The sequence below is a fragment of the Mus musculus genome, chromosome 3, assembly GCF_000001635.26.
Source record: "Mus musculus strain C57BL/6J chromosome 3, GRCm38.p6 C57BL/6J".
Lineage (NCBI taxonomy): Eukaryota > Metazoa > Chordata > Mammalia > Rodentia > Muridae > Mus > Mus musculus.
Window position 1 is genome coordinate 93,658,306 of NC_000069.6, and position 23,122 is coordinate 93,681,427.

Consider the following 23,122-nt stretch of genomic DNA (forward strand, 5'->3'; position numbering starts at 1 on the left):
TCTCTTACTCTCCCTGATTCTCTAACTACTTTCTCCCCCTCTCCCTTTCCCTTCTCCCTCTTTCTCCATGTGTTCCTGGCTTGCCTCTCTCTCTCTCTCTCTCTCTCTCTCTCTCTCTCTCTCTCTCTCTCTCTCTCTCTCTCTCTTTCTCTCTCTCTCTCTCTCTCTCTTTCTCTCCCTCCCTCTCTCTTCCTCTATTCTCTTCTCATCCCTACTCAACTCCCCTTCCCATGCTCTAAATAAACTCTATTCTATACAAAACCTATACTAAACCATACTGTATAATAAACTCTATTCTTTTGTTTGTTTGTTTTTTAGATGGGGTTTCTCTGTATAGCCCTGGCTACCCTGAAACTCACTCTGTAGACCAGGCTGAACTCAAACTCAGAAAGCCGCCTACCTCTGTCTCCCAAGTGCTGGGATTAAAGGCATGTGCCACCACTGCCCAGCAATAAATTCTGTTCTATACTGTGGCTGGTACCAGAGGGGGAAGGGATACCTAAGCATGGACCCACCGGGGCACCCCTCCCATTCTTACCTTAATTGGTTCTAACAAACATACTCTGGAACTCCTTATGAGTAAAACACTACAATTATTATATTGAATTTTGGATGAGCTTGGAAAATGTTATACATTCACATTTCAAGTATATTGTATTTAGTCAGGGTCCTGTATAGAACGTACAGAATGAATTCCACTATAGAAATAAAAAGTGGACATATGACACTAACATACAGGCTGAGGTTCAGCTAATACAACTACTACAAAAGCCAGTACTTACTTAGTCCGCAAGGTTTGAAGTCTCAGGTGTTCTTCAGTATACGCTGGAATTCTGAAGAAATAGGCTCCAATACCAGTAAAGAAATGGGCTTGCTAGTAAGATGAGAGCAAACAGGTAAAGACACAGAGCTTCCTTATTCCATATATAGGCCTTCAGCAGAAGGTGTGGCCCAGTTGAAGGTGTGTCTTCTAGTCTCAAAATCTGGATTAAAGGTGTGTGTTTTAGCCAGGGGTGGTGGTGCACGCCTTTAATCCCAGCACTTGGGAGGCAGAGGCAGGCAGATTTCTAAATTCAAGGCCAGCCTGGTCTACAGAGTGAGTTCCAGGGCTACACAGAGAAACCTTGTCTGGAAAAAACAAAAAAACAACACCAAAAAAAAGTGTGTTTTCCTGACTCAAAACTCAAAATAAAGGTGTGTATTTTTCTACCGAAAAATCTGCATTTGAACTGGATCTATCTACTTCAATTAAAGCAAAATATAAAAAACTAAAAGTTATACTTTCCAATTTTGAATGTTACACAATTCCAGAGGTAGTCTAAATGTGAATACGAATAGCCTTCCCCAGTGTAATTTGCTTACTGTGGTCAACCTTTCATAAATGTAGGGATCGTGCCATTCCATGCACAGCTATTATTTACCCTTGTGCTTGTCTTACACGAATTTCTGCCACAAACATGATCAAGGAAAAGATATTTTCCTTAACATGTCAGAAGTCTGAATGTTCACAAAGGAGGGAAGGTGGAAGAGCTCCCATATGGTGGACAGGAAGCAGAGCCCCAAACTTCTACACTTGACTTTCTTCTTTCCCGTGTGTTATTCTACTTAGACCCACAGACCTTGTGATGAGTCCTCCCAATTTGGTTAGTGGTCTGTGTTTGTTTGTTTGTTTTGTTTGTTTTGTTTTGTTTTTCAAGACAGGGTTTCTCTGTGTAGCCCTGGCTGTCCTGGAACTGACTTTGTGGACCCGGCTGGCCTCGAACTCAGTCCTGTCTCTGCCTCCCAAGTGCAGGGATTAAAGGCGTGCACCACCACTGCCCGGCTTGGTTGGTGGTCTTGTACTTCCCCCTCAGGAAATCCTCCTTTAAAATCCTTTTTCAGAGTCACTTAAGGGTGTAGTTTAGGAATATCCTAAATGCTTTTCAATTCAATCACTTTAATTGGCGGGATTCAGCTTCTTGACACCTCATAGTCTGCATCTTCAGGAGTCTGTCCTCTTCAGGAACTGCCATGCTTGCTCTGCTGGCCCTGAAAAGGAGAGATTATTCTGTTTTCCAAGGGGTGCAGTATATATTCAACAGATATCAAAGATTAGGGTTTATTAGTACTACCCTCATGTAAAGTGACATGTAAAAATTTGCCCATATCTCTCATTTCTCCAGGTCTTCATCTCTTAGAGACATCTACAGTCAAGAGGACACAGAAATAATTACAGTGATTCTGTCAGCTCAGTAGCTCCTAGCCCTCCTCTGTCTTGCTTCAATTTTGCTTATCCCTCAATCTTGGACCAATCAATTGATTTTGATTTTTTTATTCCTTGGTTAGACTTACTGCCAACCTTGAGCATCACTGACTCTGTATCTGGTGCTTTTGGGACCTTGATAGATTGATCCCCTGTCTTAAATCTAACATTTGAAATGATTGTAGATAATCACTGTGCAAACCTCCCTCACGCCTTTGCAGGAAAGTTGCTCTAAATTGTTCTTTTCTTAGCTCTCAGGAGCAGGCTCCTGTAGGGTGGAAGTTGCCTCTTACAGGAGACTGGGACCCCCTTGGGCAGGAATCATAGGTTTTGCTTATGAAGTCTCTGTCAGGTGGGACAGGTGTAAGGGTTTTTTGTTTTGCTTTGTTTTGTTTTGTTTTGGGGGGGGGGAGGTGGATGGTAGCAGTGACTTTATGGGTGCTTTGCCAGAGTCAAAAGGATCTTTTTGTACTAAACATGAGGAAGACAGGTGGTAAGGCTGTGTAGTGTCCTCCTACCAGAGAAAGCAACTAGTCATTTCAAAAAACCAAGCTGACAAATGCCCATATAAAGCGAGAGAGAAAGAGAGACAGATAGAGAGAGACAGAGAAAGAGATAAAGAGAGACAGACAGAGACAGAGAGACAGGGACACAATACACAGACAACCAGGGGTGGCTGCAACACATCCAGACTTCTGGAAAGATGAGAATCTGGTGACATCTTTCACAGTTTCTGGACACTGGTATCTTAACTGAAGATGTCTTAGCCATACTTTTGTCCAGAGGTGACAGCCCAGGTACCTTTCAAATAATTTCCTGTAAAAGTAACTTTTATTTGCGTGCATCAATTGTTGTCTCTGAGGCTTTCTGCCTTGGTCTGCTGCCCTAGGACTAGTCCTGGAAGGTTCTAGCCCCCATCAAATCAAAACTAGGCTTAGAATGCTCTCAGCTTCTGAAACTTACAGCTGAATAAGGTCCCCACTTTCTAGTTCTTTCTGATCTCTGACTGCCTGATTTAATTTGTTCTGGCTCAAAAAATCCTCTCCACTGTAACGGAATCAACATGGCTTTTTTGGCTTCTCCTGAATTGCTCACCTGGTCTCCTACTTTGACAATCAGTTCTAATCTTCAGACTCCTTCTCACTTTCTGTCTTTTGTTCTCTCTTCAACCTGCCTCTATACCTCTGTCCTGCTAAAACTGTCCTATCTCCCTTTCTCTCTGCCCTTTCTCTCTGCCCTTTCTCTCTGCAGTGAGCTCTTCTCTTTCCTCTCTCTTCTCATAACAGTTGAGTATATCCATTTCTGCCTAATCTTTCTCTGAATTCTTAGTTTCTCTGCACATTGGGATTTCTCTCTTTCTTTCTTTCTTTCTTTCTTTCTTTCTTTCTTTCTTTCTTTCTTTCTTTCTTTCTTTCTTTCTTTCCTTCTTTCTTTCTCTTCTTCTTCTTCTTTTTTTTTTTTTTTTTTTTGGAGACAGGGGTTTCTCTGTGTAGCCCTGGCTGTCCTGGAACTCACTCTGTAGACCAGGCTGGCCTAGAACTCAGAAATCCGCCTGCCTCTGCCTTCTAAGTGCTGGGATTAAAGTCTTGCACCAACACTGCCCTGCTGGGGCTTCTTTCTAGAAACTAGCTTTACTTTCAGTGTTTGGAATTAAAGGTGTGTACTTACAGGTATGTCTATATTCCAGCCAGAAGGATTAAAGGTGTGTACCAAAGCTGAGTCACTCCACAACTAAAACCAATTATTTTTTTTTTCAGTACATAACACAATTTTGGGCTAAACAGTATGATCAAATATGTTGTAACAGTTTCCTTTTGGGGTGAAGGTGTCAGGCTCCTCTTAAATGTTTTGGAAACAAATTGATCAAAGGAAATCTTGGCAATCAGGATCTCAGGTTGAGCACCCTCTGGAATTCCTTAACCACTGCCCTCTTCCTTGCCCTGAGGGGCTTAGGGACGCTAGAGTCTCAAAGTGTAGTCTCTGGAATCTGTGGAACCTCCAGGAATGTTGTGGGATGTTCTTCTGTGGAGTCTTCTTGAACATGAATTTATTTTTTATAGTATTTTTCCCTTTTAGTAAATTTTCTCTTAAGCCGGACATGGTGGTGCACGCCTTGAATCCCAGCAGTCGGGAGGCAGAGGCAGGTGGATTTGAGTTCAAGGCCAGCCTGGTATACAAAGTGAGTTCCAGGACAGCCAGGGCTATACAGAGAAACCCTGTCTGGAAAAACCACACAAAAAAAATTCTCTTATACATTACAGCCCAGTTTTCCCTCCCTCCTTTCCTGAAATCCCTTGCCCTCTAACAGTCCCTCTTCCACCTCCACTCCTTTGCTTCCTTTCAGAAGAGAGAAGTCCTCCCAAGGATGTCAACCAAATACAACAGTTTATAATAAGACAGGCACATGCCCCTTACTAAAACAAGACAAAGCAACCCAGTAGCATGAAAGGGGTCTCAGAATCAGACAAGAGAGTCAGATAAATGCCGCATGTAATTATAGAAAAAAAATCCAGGCTATTTTCTATTAATGGTGGTCTTGCCTGCCTGCATCGTTTCCACAGCTAGCCATCCAGACCTTCCTAGTCCAATGGCCTCATTTGTCTAGCTGGCAGTAAGCTGGCCGCCACTCACACAAATCCCTGGAACCCTATAAAATGAAAACTCCAGAGACTTTGTATTTTATCAACCAGATTTACAGCAGTAAACTGTCAACCCCCAAAATGCATGTACAAGGAATTCAAAACTCAATTGCCATAAATATAAGATGCACACGTAGATTGGGTATATGTACCCTATATTACTCTATTGCCTTTCTGAGATATCCATAGCTACCTGTGGCTCTTTCAAGCCATGTGGTTCTGGTTCATCTTCTACCTCCATCTACTCCACATCCCCTGTCTCTTCTCTCGTCTCCCTCTCTAACTCTCCCCTCTCTAAAATTCTTAGCTCCCCCTCATCTTCCTCTGCCTAATCACAGCCTCTAGCCTTATCTGACTAAGATTTTACTTAACTGCACCTGAATATGGGCACTCTTGAGGGAGCAGAGCATATAAACAGCAACCCACAACAGAGGCAGAGCCTCCTCCAACTGTTAGGCATCCCATCAGAACACCAAGCTACTCCACCATAAGTCTGAACCCATTTGGGCTCCCTGAGTGTCTGTTTAGGGTCTGTGAGTCTCCATGGGACTAAGTTAGATTAGTTGATTCTGTGAGCCCTGTATTTGTGGTGTCCTTGATACTTCTACCTTCTAAAATCCAGCCTCCCCCTCTTTTGCAGGATTCTCCGACTTCTGCCTAATATTTGGTTGCAGGTTACTTCATCTGCTCCCATCCATTTACTGGAGGAAGCTTCTCTGGTGATGATTTTTCTTCTAGGCTCCTGTCTACAAACATTGCAGAGATTCATTAGGCATCGATTCATTGACTTTTTCCCAGTTGGTTTGTTTCTCCTTAAGAATCTGGACTATCAGGCCGGGCGTGGTGGCACACACCTTTAGTCCCTGCACTTGGGAGGCAGAGGCAGGTGAATTTCTGAGTTCAAGGCTAGCCTGGTCTACAGAGTGAGTTCCAGGACAGCCAGGGCCACACAGAGAAACCCTGTCTCAAACAGAAACAAACAAACAAAAAATAATCTGGACTATCCAACTTCTGGTTCCTGGCCCTCCAGGCAGTGAGAGGTATGGACTCCTGCTTGAGGCATGTGTCTCAGGTTGTACAAGACACTTGTTCACTCTCACAATTTCCGTGTGATTATTACCCTAGGATAGCTTCCACATGGGATAGATTGTAGGTTGAAGTTTTGTGGCTGGGTTGGTGTTCCAATCCCTCCACTGGAAGCCATGCCTGGTTACAGAAGAGGGCCAGTTCAGGCTCCATACCCCTACTAAGTGTCTTTGCTAGGATCCCCCTTGCAGATTCCAGGGAGTTTCCAATGCACTGGATTTTTTTCTCACCCTTGAGATGATTCTAAATTCCAGTGACTTCTCCTAGTACTCTTTGTCTTATCCATCCCCACCTGCCCCCAGTTCCCAAGAAATCTATTCTATTGTCCATTCCTGGGGAGATTCCTGCATTCCACACTTAAGCTCTCCTTGGTATTAATCCTAAGTGTCTGTTGTATGATTATCCTTTGCATTACAGCTAATAGCTACTTTCAAGTGAGTTGATTCCATGTGTGAATTTCTGGGACTGGGTTACTCCACTTAAGAAAAAAAATATATTTCTATACATTTGCTGGCAAAATTCGTGATGTTATTTACTTATTTGTTTGTTTGTTTGTTGGTTGGTTTTTTTCGAGACAGGGTTTCTCTGTATAGCCCTGGCTGTCCTGGAACTCACTCTGTAGACCAGAATGGCCTCAAACTCCGAAATCTGCCTGCCTCTGCCTCCGGAGTGCTGGGATTACAGGCATGCACCACCACGCCCAGCTTTTTTTTTTTTTTTTTTTTTTTTTTTAATCAACCTAGTAATGCTCTATTGTGTAAATGTGCCAATTTTCTTTACCCATCATTCTGATGCGGGTCATCTAGTTATCCAGTTTCTGGGTATTGTGACTAAAGCTGCTATGAACAAATTTGAGCAAATGTCCTTGTGGTAGGATGAAATTTCCTTTGGGTATATGTCCAGGAGTGGGATAGCTGGGTCTTGAGGTAGATGGATTCCCAATTATCTGAGAAACCATCATATTGATTTCCACAGTGGTGGCACACATTAGCATTTCCACCAGCAATGGAAGAACACATTTACTCCACAGCCTTACCTGCATGAGCTCTCACTTGTGTTTTTTATCTTAGCCACTCTGAAAAGTATAAGATGGAATCTCAGAGTCATTTTGATTTGCATTTTCCTGATGACCAAGTATGTTAAACATTTCTTTAAATGCTTCTCAGATATTTTGAGATTCCTCTGTTCAGAAATTTCTGTTCAGATCTGTACCCCATTTTAAATTGGTTTATTTGGTTTGATAATGTCTATATTCTTAAGTTCTTTATATATTTTGTAAATTAGTCTTCTTTCAGATGTTGGGTTGGTGAAACTTCTGCATTTCAGTAGGCTGCTACCTTGTTCTATTAGCAGTGTCAAGGTGCCTTATAGAAGCATTTCAGTTCCATTGAGTCCATCTTATTAATTCTTCATCATTGTGGCTGACTGAGCTGTTGGTATTGTGCTCATCAAGGTGTCTTAGCTGGTGCCTATATACTAAAGGTTCTTCCTGTTAAAATTTCTAATACAGGAAAAGATAACATACTTCTCTACACTCAAACAGATCAATATTAGTAATAGTTACAGAAATGCATAGAAACAACTGAATGTGGGTAAACAGAAAAGATAGGGCTGGAGACTAGACCCCTGCATTCCAAACACCAAAGGTATAGATATGCTCATAAAAGCATAAATTGTGCTTCCCTTTTTTCTGTTACTCTCAGAATTCATTTGTCATGTTTCCATACCACATGAACTTCTGCTGAGAGTAACAGAAGATGTGGAGTAAGAACTAAGTGGGAACAAGGTTCAAGAGGTTGCTGTAGAGTTAGGAACACTTGCTGCCTATTCAGAACAATACATGTTCATTCCTAGAGGAAAAAAAAAAGACTCCCCACAACCATCTGGATGCCAGTCTCATGAAATCCATCACCCTCTTCTTATTTCTGTGAGTAGCATACATGCATATAGTGCACAGATACACATGCAGAAACAATATCATAAACATGAAATAAACTAATTTTCCAAAACATTGACTGAGACAATGAAAATTGAAAGGAGGGAAACAAGGTCTTCATCAGATTTGGGAGCAATAGCCAAGAAAATCTAGCGCAAGGTTCTGGACTTTAATTTACTCTGATTTTTGTTAAAATGTGTTTTTACACAATGTTACTGCTAATATTAATGAATATTAATGTCCCTAAGGACATTACATTAAAACAGAAGCAGAGGGGGGATACTTAGCAACACTTTTTAATCCCATTCTGAAAGTTCTCAAATATCTATTTTTCCCCTGCCCCTTTTTCTTTTTTATTGAACATATATAATTTTCTAATACTGTATAATCTGAATACAGTTCCCCTCCCTCTACTTCTAGTTCCTTCCTACTTTCTCTCCCATATGGATCCACTCCCTTCTGTCTTTCAGCAAAGGACAGGCTTGTGGAGAGCTTTGGGGGCTATTTGTTGGGAATCTGTTGTTGGTCAAGGACAAGGCAATGGGCTTCAGGCAGAAATCTGACATTAAGCTCAGGCAGGAATCCAATTTTAGGCTAGAACAAAGAAGTAGGCTTCAGGCAAGAACGTGATTTAGGGCTAGGACAGGGAAGTAGGCTCAGATATCTTGGTAATCCTGATAAGCCCTTAGAAAAAGTGATCAGGATGATCATGGGACTTTGTTTATTGCCTTGCTTGTTCCTCTACTATTTGTGTTTACTGTCTTGCTTATTCCTTAACCTTGAACTGACCTTATTACTTACATGTAATTAAAATGGTATAAAAGCAGATTGGGAAAAAATAAACCCACCTCAGCCTCAGAACTGGCTGGGGTCAAGCTACAATGTTGCTTAATTGTCTGTTTTTCTTTTTAATCCTCATTCCTCTCTCATTTTTAATGTGAAGAGACATCATTACCAAATTTATCTTTAAAAGGCAAACATTTAGGTGAGGCTGGCTTGCCATTTTGGAGGTTGTACTGGCTAGGTTTATGTCAACTTGACACAGCTGGAGTTATCACAGAGAAAGGAGCTTCAGTTGGGGTGAGGCCTCCATGAGATACAACTGTAAGGCATTTTCTCAATCAGTGATCAAGGAGGAAAGGCCCCTTGTGGGTGGGACCATCTCTGGGCTGGTAGTCTTGGGTTCTATAAGAGAGCAGGCTGAGCAAGCCAGAGGAAGCAAGCCAGTAAAGAACATCCCTCCATGGTTTCTGCATCAGCACCTGCTTTCTGACCTGGTTGAGTTCCAGTCCTGACTTCTTTGATGATGAACAGCAGTGTGGAAGTGTAAGCTGAATAAACCCTTTCCTCCCCAACTTGTTTCTTGGTCATGATGTTTTGTCCAGGAACAGAAACCCTGACTAAAACAGAGGTCTAATAGGTTATCATCATGGTGGGAAGCATGTCATCATTTAGGCATGCTTGGTGCTTGAAAATCCAACAGCTCTACATCTTATAGCAGACTCTAACCTAGAACCACGTGATCCAAGCTGCCCACTGCTGCTGATTGCTGGCACTGGAACATGCTCCCTTTGCTTCACTGCCTAGGCTTGGCTGGCTTAGAAATTGTTCTGTAATCTGACCTTGAACTCAGAGATCTGCATGCCTCTGTGTCCTGAATGCTGGGATTAAGAGCCTGTACTACTAGGCCTGGACATAATCCACTACATTTTTACAAGATGCTTATAAATTCTGGGCTGTAGTTCCTTCCAGATAGTCAAGTTGACAGTTGAGAAGAGCTATCACTGCTGTCAAGAAGCAACTATTCTTTGGACCTAATAGTTTTGGCCACTGGTGGTTTGAGAAATCTGTGTAGAGAGAGGACACTTAGGAAAGGAGATAGGTTAGAAGTTTGAAGGAGTTCCCAGTAGTGGGGAGATTCTATCAGAATCTGCTTATTTTGTCTCCTTGGAATTCAGGGCTGGTGGGGGAGTACCCTCATAGAGGCAGGTAGAGGGTGGTGGGAATAGGGAGCTTCCAGAGGGGAGGCCTAGAGAAGAGATAACATTTGAAATGTAAATAAAGAATATATCCATTAAAAGAAAAAATCACTTAAAAAAGTGTACGTACCCTTATGAATACATCAAATAAAAAAGAATAATAAACTTATAAAAACAAAAAGGAAAAGAGGTCATCCCAGAAGGATTGCTATAGAGTTGGGCATTAGACTGGTAGGTGTTCTACAAAAAGTAATGGATAGGGGAAGATCTATAGACATCTTCCATGTTTCACATTCAGGATTAGTCAGTGAGTTATCAGTGAGTGCATGCTGGAGTTACGGGTAGAATACAGCAAGGAAATAGGGGGAGAGACCTTATAAAGAATTGTCAGTGGGACTCATATGAGATGTAGTCAGGCAGAAAGAAAGAGTTCAGCTGTGGGTATGATATAGCTCTATAGATGAACATAGGCGATTGAAGTTGGCGTGGAGGAGGGAATAATTCCATAAGTGTTTCCCTGCCCTGTTCTTTTCCTGTGTTCTTAGTGAAATGCCTGCTGCATTTGAAGGCTGAGATAATGGGCTAGCTTTAGTAAAGGAAGAGTAGAGAAGAAGTTTTTGTGATCCTCCTGGGTTGGTGCTTTACAGGAAAGAAAGAGCACAGATTTCCTGCTATGCATCTGGGAAAGAGAATGGGGAAATTGTAAGTGGGGGATCAAAGAGAGAGGTGTGGGTCTGCCTTTAGAATTCTGTTACCACGCACAGACTGGCACTTTTGTTAGCATGGGGGCACAGGTGGCCTGGGGTCTGGGACAGAGCAAAGAGGAGGAGGAGGGAGATTCAAAGGAGAAGATCTGTGTGGTCCAACCATATGGGAAGAATGGGCAATGAAAACTCCAACAGGTGGTATGCTACAGAGGTGGGGTTGAGAAAGTAGGATAGGGTCTGTGGGAACTGATGTAAGAGAAGATCTGTAAGCAGCAGTCTACCTGGTATGCTGGCAGGCATGGCCTGCAGCCATGATACTCAAACTGTGACTCCCCATCCCTTTCTCGGTCTAATGACCCATTCATAAGGGTTGAATATCAGATATCCTGTATATCAGCTATTTACAGTAGGATTCATAACAGAAGCAACATTACAATTATGAAGTAGCCAGAAAGTACTTTAATGGTTCTGGTTGTCCACAACATGAAAAAACTCTTTTAAGAAGTCCCAGCATTAAGAAATTTGAAAACCACTAGATGAGGTTATATACATGTGTAATGAATCAATCCCTTCAAATGTTTTCAAAATAGACGAAACATTTTTGCATGTGTTGACCCACAAACACTTCTCCCAGAAGGAGTAGACTCCCTCCAATTAGGCCTGCTCTTCTTAGTTGTCATAAGAGCATGATGGTGGAGTTCTAATTTGCCACCATTAAATTCCAAGAAAAAGGACAATGAGTTTCTACTACTGGTGGGACAGCAAGGGTTCTGCACAAACATCCACAGCTGAGCTTGGCTACTTAGACTACACGTTACTTATCTTAACATAAACACCTCTGGAATCCAGACTGATTTCAAAAGTTTTATTCATATTAAAAATTATTTGGTTAAAGATTTGTCTACGGAACTGTTTTTGGCTATGGAGACCAGAAGAGGGCTTCAGATCCTCTGAATAACCAGTTACAGGTGGCTGAAAACTCCTCTGTGTGTGCTGGGAACTTAAACAGAGTTCTCTGAGAGAGCAGTAATTGCTTTTACAGCTGAGTTCCCACAAAATAAGTCTTTAAAAAGAAACTCTACACTGTTTTTCCTTCTCTGATGAGAAAACACTCATGTTTGATTTCTCCTTTCCTCTGACCAGTTATCTGTTCTGCTCAGTTCACTGCAGATAGGTTTCTTCAAAGAAACTCAGTTAGCCCATGCCTAGGGCCAGCACCTAAATTATTCAGTTTGCAAGACATTAGACAAAAAACACACAAGAATATCAAAAGTGTAGATGTCAGGTAGAAGGTCCCAGACTGCAGTGCTGCCCTTCCTACACCCACTATTTAACCATATTACAGGTGATTTAAATCCTCATCCACCATGATGCCTTGCCCCAGATTCACTGTAAATTCTTCCGCAATACCATAGTCTAACCAGAAGTCATTGGTCACAACACTAGACGTTGTTGTTTGTTGCTCTTGGAAGAAAGATGTAAATCATAGCTGGTTAGATCCTGAGATCACTTTCGGCTCCAAGAAAGAACACTGTGCAGAAGCCAGGGACTGGAATGCTTCAGCCACCAAGTGGGGATGGGACTCCAATATCGACTTCCACTCTGAGGTCTCACAGACCTCAGAGGCATAGTAGGCAATGAAATCAAGGGCCTGAGTCTTCAGCTTCTCTGTGCTGTGCAGGTCAGCCAGGATGAGAGTGTGTGTAGCATTCTTCACAGAGAGGTTCCTGCAAAGGGCATCCTCACACAGGACCTTCAGGCTCACCAGGCCATACTTGTCAGCAGCTGGCAGCACATCACAGGCCATGGAGTGGCTGTGGAGGTGTGGTGCCTTCCCCGTGTAGATGAAACCCATCATCTCCTTGAAGACTTGGGGATTCAGGTTATGAATCTTAATGGGGGTCTTTAGACTCTCCTTCATTTCATGTTCAAACATGGCTCTGAAAACTGGAGAGCGAGCTGCTAGGATTGCCTTGTGAGCCCTGAATTCATGGCCAGCTACCAACAGACAGCAGTCTGTGAAGAGGGAATTCTCCCACAGCTCTCCTAGGTCATCTGTCAACAGGTGCCTTGGATCCTTGATTGCAGGTGTTATGTTTTGACTAGGCATGTTATATTTGCGTCCTAATATGGTCACCTTGCAGCAGATGGTGAGCTGATCTTCAGGGAGAAGGCAATTCCGATGGGAGAGGAGGAGATCTCGAGGGAGAAACTTTTTGAATCCATTCTGTTCATTTGTCAGAAAGCATTCCACAGTGGGGCTCTTTATTTTTTGATATTTCTCTCCTTGGGAATTTATGATCCAGAACTTGAACTTTGCCCAAACTGGGATCTGCAGATGGCTGAGCAAAACTAGGTAAACTGACAGGTAATCTTTGCTTTCTTTATCAGCCCCCTTTGGGTACACCCTCAAACACCATGCCACTTCCTTATTCTCCTCTGATGAGAACACTGGGCTTGTAATCCTTCTCTGAATTCCCCCCATGCAAAATGAAAAGTTGCTAATGGTCCATTTATAGCAGAATTTCTCAACACTGCTCTGTGTGGAGCCCCAGTTCTCGAATTCCATGTCCTCTGACATTTCTGCTGGAGGAGTTTCGGAGGTTAAAGTTGGTCTGAGAAGAAGAACTAGAAGTTATTTATCCTTCCTTCTGTTGAATAAAATTATAGGTCACTTTAGATTTTAGTTTGAATTTCTCTTAGATCCTCTTTCTCTCTCCCTCTCTCTCCCTCACCTTCTCTTTCTCTGTCTTCTTTTTCTGTCTTCCTCTGCCTCTCCTGTCTTCTCATCCCTACTCAACTCCACTTCCCATGCTATAAATAAACTTTTTTCTCTACTAATCCTGTTATATGGCTGTTATCTGAGGGGGAAGGGATGCCTCAGCATGGGCCCACCAGGTTACCCTACCTCACCATACCTGGCTCTAGCAAACATGTCCTGGAATTCATTTTTAAAAACACAACATTGATATTGTGATGCAGATTTAAAGACTTGCAAGTTAACATCTTCTGCTTCCACACATTGCTCACTAGAACTCTCCATCCAAACACCAGCTAATGGGTAAAAGCTCCCTCTCCCACACTGGTCAGTGTAAATATCACCTGGTTCCAAGGGAGGGATATTGAGCTCACAGCCACCCTGTGGTGTCCTGTGGATGGAGACAGTCCCAGTCTTTATGATTGTCCTCCTTGCTGACTCCTCATTTTAGCACATTTTCTCTTGAGTGACATTTCCTCTTTCCTCTGTGTCTTTTCCTTTTCTTAATACTGAGAAACCCCAGGCCTGTATAAACCATTATTTACCTCTCTGCTCACTCAGGTACTGGCCTGATCTCAGACCCCAATTGACTACTTGAGGTCTTGGTGATCTGTCCCTCCTGTTGTTTTAGTTAACTTATCCTCAGGATGCTGCCACTCTCACCCAGAAAGGATATGCCTTTGCAGCCACTCCCAGGATCCTTACTGAGATGCCTCCCACTCTTTAAGGCTTCCGAATTCACAGGCTACATTTGGCCCCAATATCCACTAAGCAATGACTCTACATTGCTGTTTAAGGACACTTAAATATATTTTACAAGTCTCTCACCAGCCATCCAGAAAAATGGAAAGGTTTCTCTGCAGGGTCCCCTCCCTCCACCTCCATCTCTCGCCACTTTATTCTTTGCTCTCCCTCCTGCATACAGGCACAGTGAAAGACTGCCTGGGTTGGGGTATGATAACCACTGAGAAGAAACAGTGTTCCCCCTTGATTCTGACATTGCCTCTGTGGCTGCCTCTAGCCTCCTCTCTCTACTTTCCCCCTTGCATGCTTGCTCTCTGCCCTACCCAAAACCATGGGGCCCAAACATGCTTGCTAGAGTTGCAGGCAGACAGAGCACAGCTGCAGGCCCTGCCTCTTACTCCCTGCCCCTCCCAAGGTGCTTGCTCCCTTTTACCTTGCAGCACTTGTACCCTGCTCACACCAGTTTGAGTTCTGCCTATGCTTCTGTGCTCCTGGGGCCTACCCACCACCACTACTCTCAACTCTGATTACTTTCCATTCTGTTCTGCATCAGCTCTAAACCAGGTGTAACAGGTGATCTGCTCCATGTGTAGATCAGACCCACTGGTCTGGCTACAGTAACAGAAGCTGACTATGGAGAAAGCAGTGACCTTTTGTCCAAACAAAATGTGCCCATTTATCTCTATATGTTTGTCATTTTATATGTTTTTATCTGCTGATAAACAATTATCTTTGCCATTCCAAGATAAAACAAACATGTGACATTCCTCCAGGCAGAGCTGTAGATTCAGCACCATCTTGGTTTGGGGCAATCTTGTGAGTGTCTGCCATCTTTACTGTGGGCAGATAAGGTTCTTCTATGTTATTGCTTCATTGCCATTTTAGCTAAGGGAGGTCACATGAATGGCTGTAGCTTCAGTGCCATCTTAGTTAATGACAGTCCAATAACCACCCATAATCTTTGTTATAGGCAATTCCTACCTCACTGCCTTTAATAACTTTAATATTAATTTAAAGATTTAATATTAAATTAATGAATTAAATTAATTAATATTAATATTACATTAATTAATTTAAAGATTTAATATTAATTTAAAGATTAATGGTCACTGCCTTATGTTTAGCTTTTAGGACAGAAGACCCCCCCTGCACCCCCCCCTGCCCCCGCCAAAGCAAAACAGTTACAACCTCCCCTACCCCCACCAAGGTCTCTAAGAAGATGCAGGCACTGTGACAAGACTGCCTAGATTGTGTTATGATAACCACGAGTTACAGAGCTCCATTGCCTTGAGGCTGCCTGGACTCAGCCTACACTATCAAACTGAGTATACTCAGAGAGTTAAATCTCTCATACTGCCTAGGACAAGGTGAGTCTTTTCCCCCAGTTCCTATTCCACAAGAAAATTGCTTCTTATTTTCTGGGCCTAATGGACACCCAAAATCTGCCCAAGTTGTGATGGAGAATGCAGGGACCTCAGAAAACATTCTACATAGTTGACTATTGATGAACCTCTGTCATTTTAATTAATGACATCTAGATTATAATTTATTTTCCCCAAATTTCTAACTACATTGAGAGCTGAGCTAACTACAGCTAGAAAACAAACCTCTAGCTCCTTACCAAGGTAATTTACCACCTTATTAGCTCATTAGTCAATTTGTTAACTACTTAAGACTACCAGATCTCTTATCATAGACAGGTTTTCTTTACTCTCCAGCTTCAAGATAAAGGATACAGAAGTTCAGATGTAACCTTCCACAGTCATAACCTTCTGTTATTTCCTTTTCTAAATTTAGTTATCATTTTTCCTTCCCTTGTTAGACTACTGCCCTAACATTAATCAATAGAGTACTTATAAATTAGCCTAACCCTAATAAAACATTCCAGTATATAACCCAACTTTTATAATCACAAGAGTAAATTTTGAGTCTTTTTATTGTTTTTAACCTATAGCCTTTAAGTGTTTCTCATGCTAAATCTAAACTATCAGCTGTCATAGGTACAAATATGAGTTTCCTTTGGTTGTCTTTTTTTTTTTTTTTTTGGTTATTTTGAGACAGGGTTTCTCTGTGTAGACCTGGCTGTCCTGGAACTCACTCTGTAGACCAGGCTGGCCTCGAACTCAGAAATCCACCTGCCTCTGCCTCCCAAGTCCTGGGATTAAAGGTATGTGCCACCACTGCCCTTTGGTTGCCTTTTATCTATAGACTTAAGGTGTTTCTCATGCTAAACGATAGGATCAATTATCATATTCACAAGGTCATCAAATTTTTCAGTTTCCATTAACTGTCCTTTCAATACAGATTTCAAAAGGCTTCTCATTATACCTTTTTTTTTTTAAAGTTTCCTAGACAGAAGAAAAAGACCTTCTTGCTCCTTCTGCTCCAGAAAAGGTTTTTGTCTTCCCTAAGCTCATCTTAAAAACTCTTCATGCTGTTACAAATTTATTTCTTTGTAAACTTATAAGCTCCAAGAAACACAATGAGATCTACCTCTCATGGACCAAACAGACTCCATCTTGATAATTACACCTACCAATCAATAATCTACATTCCCATTTGCAACCTATTCTAGAAGATGGGATTCCTCTCTTGTTCCCTAGCATTGGGACTCCCCTCACCCCAACCACCAAGACCTAAGGGTTTCAAATGTATTCCTAAGAAAAATATACTTCTTTTCTCCCAAAATATATACATAACTTCATTCTCTACTACATATGTATTATTTTCTTCTCCTCCTCGTCTTCCTCGTCCTCCTCCTCCCCCTACTTTTACTACTATCAACACACACACAATGATTCAGCATATTGTCAGGTCCAGGACTTTACTCAAAATCCACTTCCATGACAGATGCAGAGAAGCAACCCAATGCTCCAATCTACTCTCACAGACACAGATGCTTCAACTGGATGTCCTCTATTTACCTACAGGTGGTTCCACAGGCCCTGAATAACAAGGAAACAGTCAACTCTCCTAAGACTGGGCCAACATCTCCATCCATATTTTCTTTGGTTTCCCAAAGACTCATCATCCCAAAGTCAGCAGGAAGTAACTAAAGATCCTGTCGACCCTATTCCTGCTCCACAATTGTCTCTGTCTAGTGTTACCTTTTATTTTGAATTAATCCAAAATGAAAGAATGTTATCATTCTTTCTAGGCTCCAATAAACAGTTACCTGGCAATAGCCAGGTATGTCTGATTCATTATAAAACAGTTTATTTACCCCCTCCTTGCACTTTTATTCTCTCTTATTCTCCCTGACTGTGTAACCACTTGCTCCCTCTCTCCCCTTCCCCCTCCCCGCCTTTACTCCACATGTTCCTAGCCTGATTCTCCTCTTCTTTTTTCTCTTACTTATTCTCTTCTCCTCTCTTTTTCTGCCTCTGTTCTCTTCTCACCCCTAGTCAACTCCCCTTCCAATGCTCTAAATAAACTGTATCTATAGAAAACCTGTACTAAACCAAACTGTACAATAAACTCTATTAGACACTGTGGCTGATACCACAGGGGGAAGAGATGCTTCAGCATGGGCCTGCCAAAGTACCCCACCCACTCTACCATATTTGGTTCTAACAAACATATCCCAGCTCTCTTTTCATAAAGCACAACAATTATTATATAGAACTTTGGATGAGCTTGGAAAATGTTACACATTCATATTCAAATACATTGTATTAGTCAGGGTCATGTAGAGAACACACAGAATTAATTCCTTTATAATAATAGGAAGTGGATATGTGAGAAAAACTTATAGGATCAGATCCAGTTAATCCAACAATGGCTAAAGCCAGTACTTACTTAGTCCACAAGGTTTGAAGTCTCGGGTGTTCCTCAGTAGATGCTGGAATTCTGAAGAAGTAGGCTCCAATACCCGTGAAGAAATGGGCTTGCTCTTATGATGAGAGCAAGCAGACAAGGAGAGTTTCCTTCTTCCATGTGCTTATATAGGCTTAGAGCAGGTGTGGCCCAGTTGAAGGTGTGTCTTCTAGTCTCAAAGCTGGATTAAAGGTGTGTGTTTTCCTGCCTCAAAACTCAGGTTAAAGGTGTGTGTTTCTACCTGGAGTCTGTATTTGAACTGGATTTATTTACTTCTACTTAAGGAAAAAAAAATTAAAGGTATGCCATCAAGTTTTGCACGGTCCTTAAGTCCAAAGGTAGTAACACACGAAGAATAGCCATCACCAGTTTACTTTGCTTGCTAGGGTCAGTCTTCCATAAATAAAGTGATCATGTCAATCTCTGCACAGAGATTGTTTATTTACCCTTGTGCTTGTCTTACACTGATACTTGCTATAAAAATGATCAGGGAAGGAGTGTTTTCCTTAACATGTCAGAAGTCTGAGTGTTGACAAACTGGAGGGAATGGGGAAGAGCTCCTATATGGTGGGCAGGAAGCAGAGCCCCAAAACTATTAAGGTGCCTTTCTTCTTTCCTTCGTGTTATTCTAATCAGAACCACAAACCTTGTGATGACTCCACCCAATTTGGGTAGTGGTCTTGTTTCTACTTCACGTCAGGAAATCCTCATTGGAAATCCTTTTTCAGAGCCACTTAAGGGTCTGGTTTAGGAATATCCTAAATGCTTCTCAATTCAATCAGTTTAATTGACAGGAATCACCTCTTACTCTGCATTCTCCCCTGATGAGTTCTGTCCTTTATAGACTTGGACTGCCATGCTTTCTCTGCTAGTCCTGAAAAGGGAGAGATTTTGCTGCTTTCCAAGGGCTGCAGCATATATTGAAGAGATATCAAAGATTTGTTATTACTGCCCTTATGTATAATGAAGTGTAAAATTCTGCCTACATCTCTCATCTCTCCAGTGTGTCATGTCTTACACCTACAGTCTAGAGGACACAGAAACAACTGCAGTGATTCAATTATCTCAGATACTCCCAGATCTCCTGTATTTCTGGCTTTAATGCTGCTCATTCATCAGGATAAATCAATTGGTTTTGATTTCTGATTTCTTCCTGGACTTATTGCTATTATTAACATCAGTGACTCTTCATCAGGTTGTTTTAAGAAATTGGTGGGAAGTACCAGAGACTCAGATCCGGGTTCTCAAAAACCTAGAATCACATTTTTCACAGTTTCTAGACACTGATATCTAAACTGAAGATGCCTTGACCAGACTTACCTCCAGAGTTGATCTAGCAGTTGACTTTCTAACATGTTTATTGTAAAAGTAACTATTATTCATGTATATTTATTAACATTTCTGAGGCTTTCTGCCTCCACATGTCAACCTTGGCCTAGCCCTGGAAGCGTTGAGTTTCTGTAAAATCTATTCGACCCTTAGAATGTTTTCAGCATCTGAGATTTATATCTGAATAAGCTCACTCCTTCCTAGGTCTTTCTGAGCGCTAGTTGGTTGATTTAAGGTTCCTCTCCAGGTCACCGATTCAATCTGTGTTCTTTCTGTTTTTCCTGAAATGCTCTGCTTGGCCTCATACTAATTTTGACAATCTGTTCTACTCTTCTGGATCTTTCTGGGTATCTGACTCATTCTTTCTTTCTATACACTGTGTCTCCATTGTTCTATCTTCTTCCTGTCTCTGAAAAACTCTCCTGGAAAACCTACCTTCTCTATTTCTTTTCTCCGTATTCTGGCTTCTTGTTTTTTCATTATTTATTTTATTAATTTGCATCCCAAATGTTGCCCCATCCCAGTAACTCTCTCAGATTTCTTTAGTCCTTCCACATCCCCTTTGCCTCTGAGAGGGTGCCCCACAGCACTTCCCCTTCTTGGGGCATTAAGTCTCTCCAAGATTAGGCACTCCTTTTCCACAGAGGCCAGACAAAGTGGGCCTCTATTACATATGCACTTGGTTCCTCCATGACCTCCAGGAGATGATAGATGGAGTACATTGTGGGGTGGACCATCTCAAAGCATCAGATCCATGATTAGATTGTAGCACATTGTGTTAGCCCAGGCCTTGTGTCCTCCCATTATTATTATTATTATTATTATTATTATTACTATTACTATTATTATGATTATTATTATGATTATCATCATTATTATTTTTTTAATAGCTGAGTAACACACCAATTTGAGAATGTACCACATTATCTTTAGTCAGGTTTCTAATTTCTGGCCATGAGGAATAAGGAAGCAATAAATATGGTTGATCAAGATCTCTGTGGTAGAGAGAACCATCCTTTGGATATATGCCCAACAGTAATATAGGTGGGTCTTGAGGTAAACTGATTCCTACTTTTCTGAGGAATTACCACAGTAATTTACACAGTAGCTGTAAAAATGTTCACTCCAACCAGCAATGGAGAAGTGTTCCTATTACTCCACACCCTGGTCAGCATGAGCTGTCACTAGTGTAACTGATCTTAGCCATTCTGATTGATGGAAGATGGAATTTCAAAGTACTTTGACTTGCATTTCCCTAATATCTAAGACTGTTGAACATTTCTTTAAGTGATTTTCAGCCATTTGAATATTTCCCTATTGCGAGTTCTCTGTTTACTACTATAGCCCATTTTTAATTTGGGTATTGTTTTTTCTAAAGTATCATAAATTTTTCATACATGTGTATTTACTTTACACAAACACATATATGAGTCAGTTTGGGTGTATTTGTCTGTGTGTGTATAATATGACAGATATTCACTGTCAATCAGATGATGATATGGTAGGTACACAGGAAGGAAGACCACCTGAGACAGCCTTTTCTTTTTTGGTTTGACAGTATCAACTTAAATGGTGAAAAATTCAGAATAATTCCAGTAAAATCAGGATATAAGACAAGATTGTGGACTTCCTCCATATCTACTTAATACAATACATAAAGTCTTATGTAGAACTAAGGAAAGTGAAGGAGACCAAGGGAAAAGAGATTGAAAAGGAAGAAGTCAAATGTTATTTGCAGATGATAGGATAGGATATATAGGTGACCCTAAAATTCTACCAGAGAACTCCTACAGCAGAAAAATATTTTCAACAAACTAGCTGAATACAAGATTAACTACAAATAGCTCAGCACCCCATCTTTATAGAAAGGACAAACAGACTGAGAATGAAATGAGGGATACAGCACCTTTCACAATGGTCTCAAGCAATATGCAATACTTTGTGCTAACTCTGACCAAACAAGTGGAAGTCTTATATGATAAAAGCTTCAAGTCTTGGAAGAAACAAATTGAAAATCTCAGAAGATAGAAAGATCTCCCATATTCATGAATCACTAAAATTAACATAATTGAAAATGGCCATACTATCACAAGCAATCTACAGATACAATGCAATTTCCACCAAAATCCAATTCAATTCTTCCAATTTGTTAAAGGACAATTCTTGAATTCAAAAGGAAACACAGGAAAACCAAGGGGGGTTAAACCAAACTCAAGCAATAAAAGGCCTGCAGGAGCTCTCACCATTCCAAATCTCAAGGTTTAAAACTATAGTAACAGAAAAAGCATGGCATTGTCATAAAAACAGACTCAATGATCAATGCAATCAAATTGAAGATCCATATGTAAACCAACAATCATATTAAAAACTGATTTAAAAAAAAAGCCAAAATTACACAATGCAAAACAGACAACCTCTTCAACAAAAGAAGCTGGTCAAACTGGACACTGCATGTAGAAAATGAAAGTATATACATATCTCTCACCCTGCACAAAACTCAACTCCAAATGGATCAAAGACCTCAAGATAAAACCAGGTACAATGAACCTCATAGAAGAGAAAGTGAGAAACAGGCTTGAACTCATTGTCAAAGGAGACAACTTCCAGAGCAGAATACTGACAGACAGTGTAGTCACTAAAATCAACAACTAATACATAGGATCTCATGAAACTGAAAAGATTCAGAAACAAATACAACTGGAAAAGAAAATCAATGGAGCAATTCCTAGTGATTCTCTGCTATATTTTTAGATAGGAGCCTAAAAGAAAAATTGTCACCAGAGAAACATCATCTAGCAAAATATGGGAGCAGATGAAATAAACTACAACCAAGTATTAGGCAGAATCAAAGAATCTTGCAAAAGGAGGGGAGGTTGGATTTTAGAAGGCAGAAGTATCAATGATAATATAAATACAAGGCTCAAAAGATCAACTAACCTAAACTAGTCAACCTAACCAGGTCCCATGGAGGATCCCAGAGCCTAAACAAACAATCAAGGAGCACAAATGGGTGAAGACTCTTGGACCTCTGCATCATTGAATGTGTGTGTGTGTGTGTGTGTGTGTGTGTGTGTGTGTGTGTTCATATAACACATATATGTATGCTATAGTTGAGCAGCTTGGTGTTCTGGGGGGATTCCTAACAGTGGGAGGAGGGCCTGTCTCTTGTAGACTGCTGTTAGTATGTTTTGCTCCCTCAAGAGTGCCCATAGTCAGGTGCACTCAGGTGAATTCTTAGTCATATAAGTCTAGAGGCTGTGATTGGGCAATGGGAGGAGGGAGTAGAGTGAAAATTTTAGAAAGGGTAGAAACAGAGCCAGGGAAAAGGAGAAACAAGACAGGGGATGGAGAGAAGATGAAGGAAGAAGATGAACCATAACCTCGTGGTCTGAAAGAGCCACAGGTAGCTATGGATATCGTTGAAGGTCAATTGAGTAATTTGGCATACATTTGCCCTGTCTAGGTATGCAGCTTGTCCTATTATCAATTGACTTTTGAATTCTTTGTGTAATCATTTTAGGGGTTGATGATTTAGTATTATAAATCTGACTGATAAATTGCAAGCCTCTGGAGTTTTATTTTACTGGGTTACAGGGACTTGTGCAAGCAGCAGCTGGCTTTCTGCTGGCTACCCAAAGGAGGCAATTGGACTGGGAAGATCTGGGCAGCTTGGCAGCCAGTTTGCAGCAGAAACCATGGGGGCAGGTGAGATCTCGGTTGAAAGCAAGTAGCCAGACATATTGTGGATTATTTTTTATAATTACACGCTACAATTCTTTGAATCTTTTGCCTACTTTTGGGATCCCTTTCCTCCTACTGTGTTGCTTTGTCCTGCCTTAGTATGAGGGCATGTGTCAGTATTATTGTAACCTGTTTCATTTGGTTG

At 41.3% G+C, this 23,122-nt stretch overlaps 1 protein-coding gene across 1 annotated transcript; it reads right to left on the reverse strand.

Moving 5' to 3' along the window:
* Window positions 1-11,027: 11,027 nt before the first annotated feature.
* Tdpoz1 (TD and POZ domain containing 1) lies at window positions 11,028-17,978 on the reverse strand. The gene is made up of 2 exons (NM_148949.2): window positions 17,890-17,978; window positions 11,028-13,240 (listed from the first exon to the last, which is right to left on the reverse strand). Exon 2 carries the CDS (start codon window positions 13,168-13,170, stop codon window positions 12,073-12,075), a length of 1,098 nt encoding a protein of 365 aa, NP_683751.2. The 5' UTR covers window positions 13,171-13,240; window positions 17,890-17,978; the 3' UTR covers window positions 11,028-12,072.
* Window positions 17,979-23,122: the final 5,144 nt, after the last annotated feature.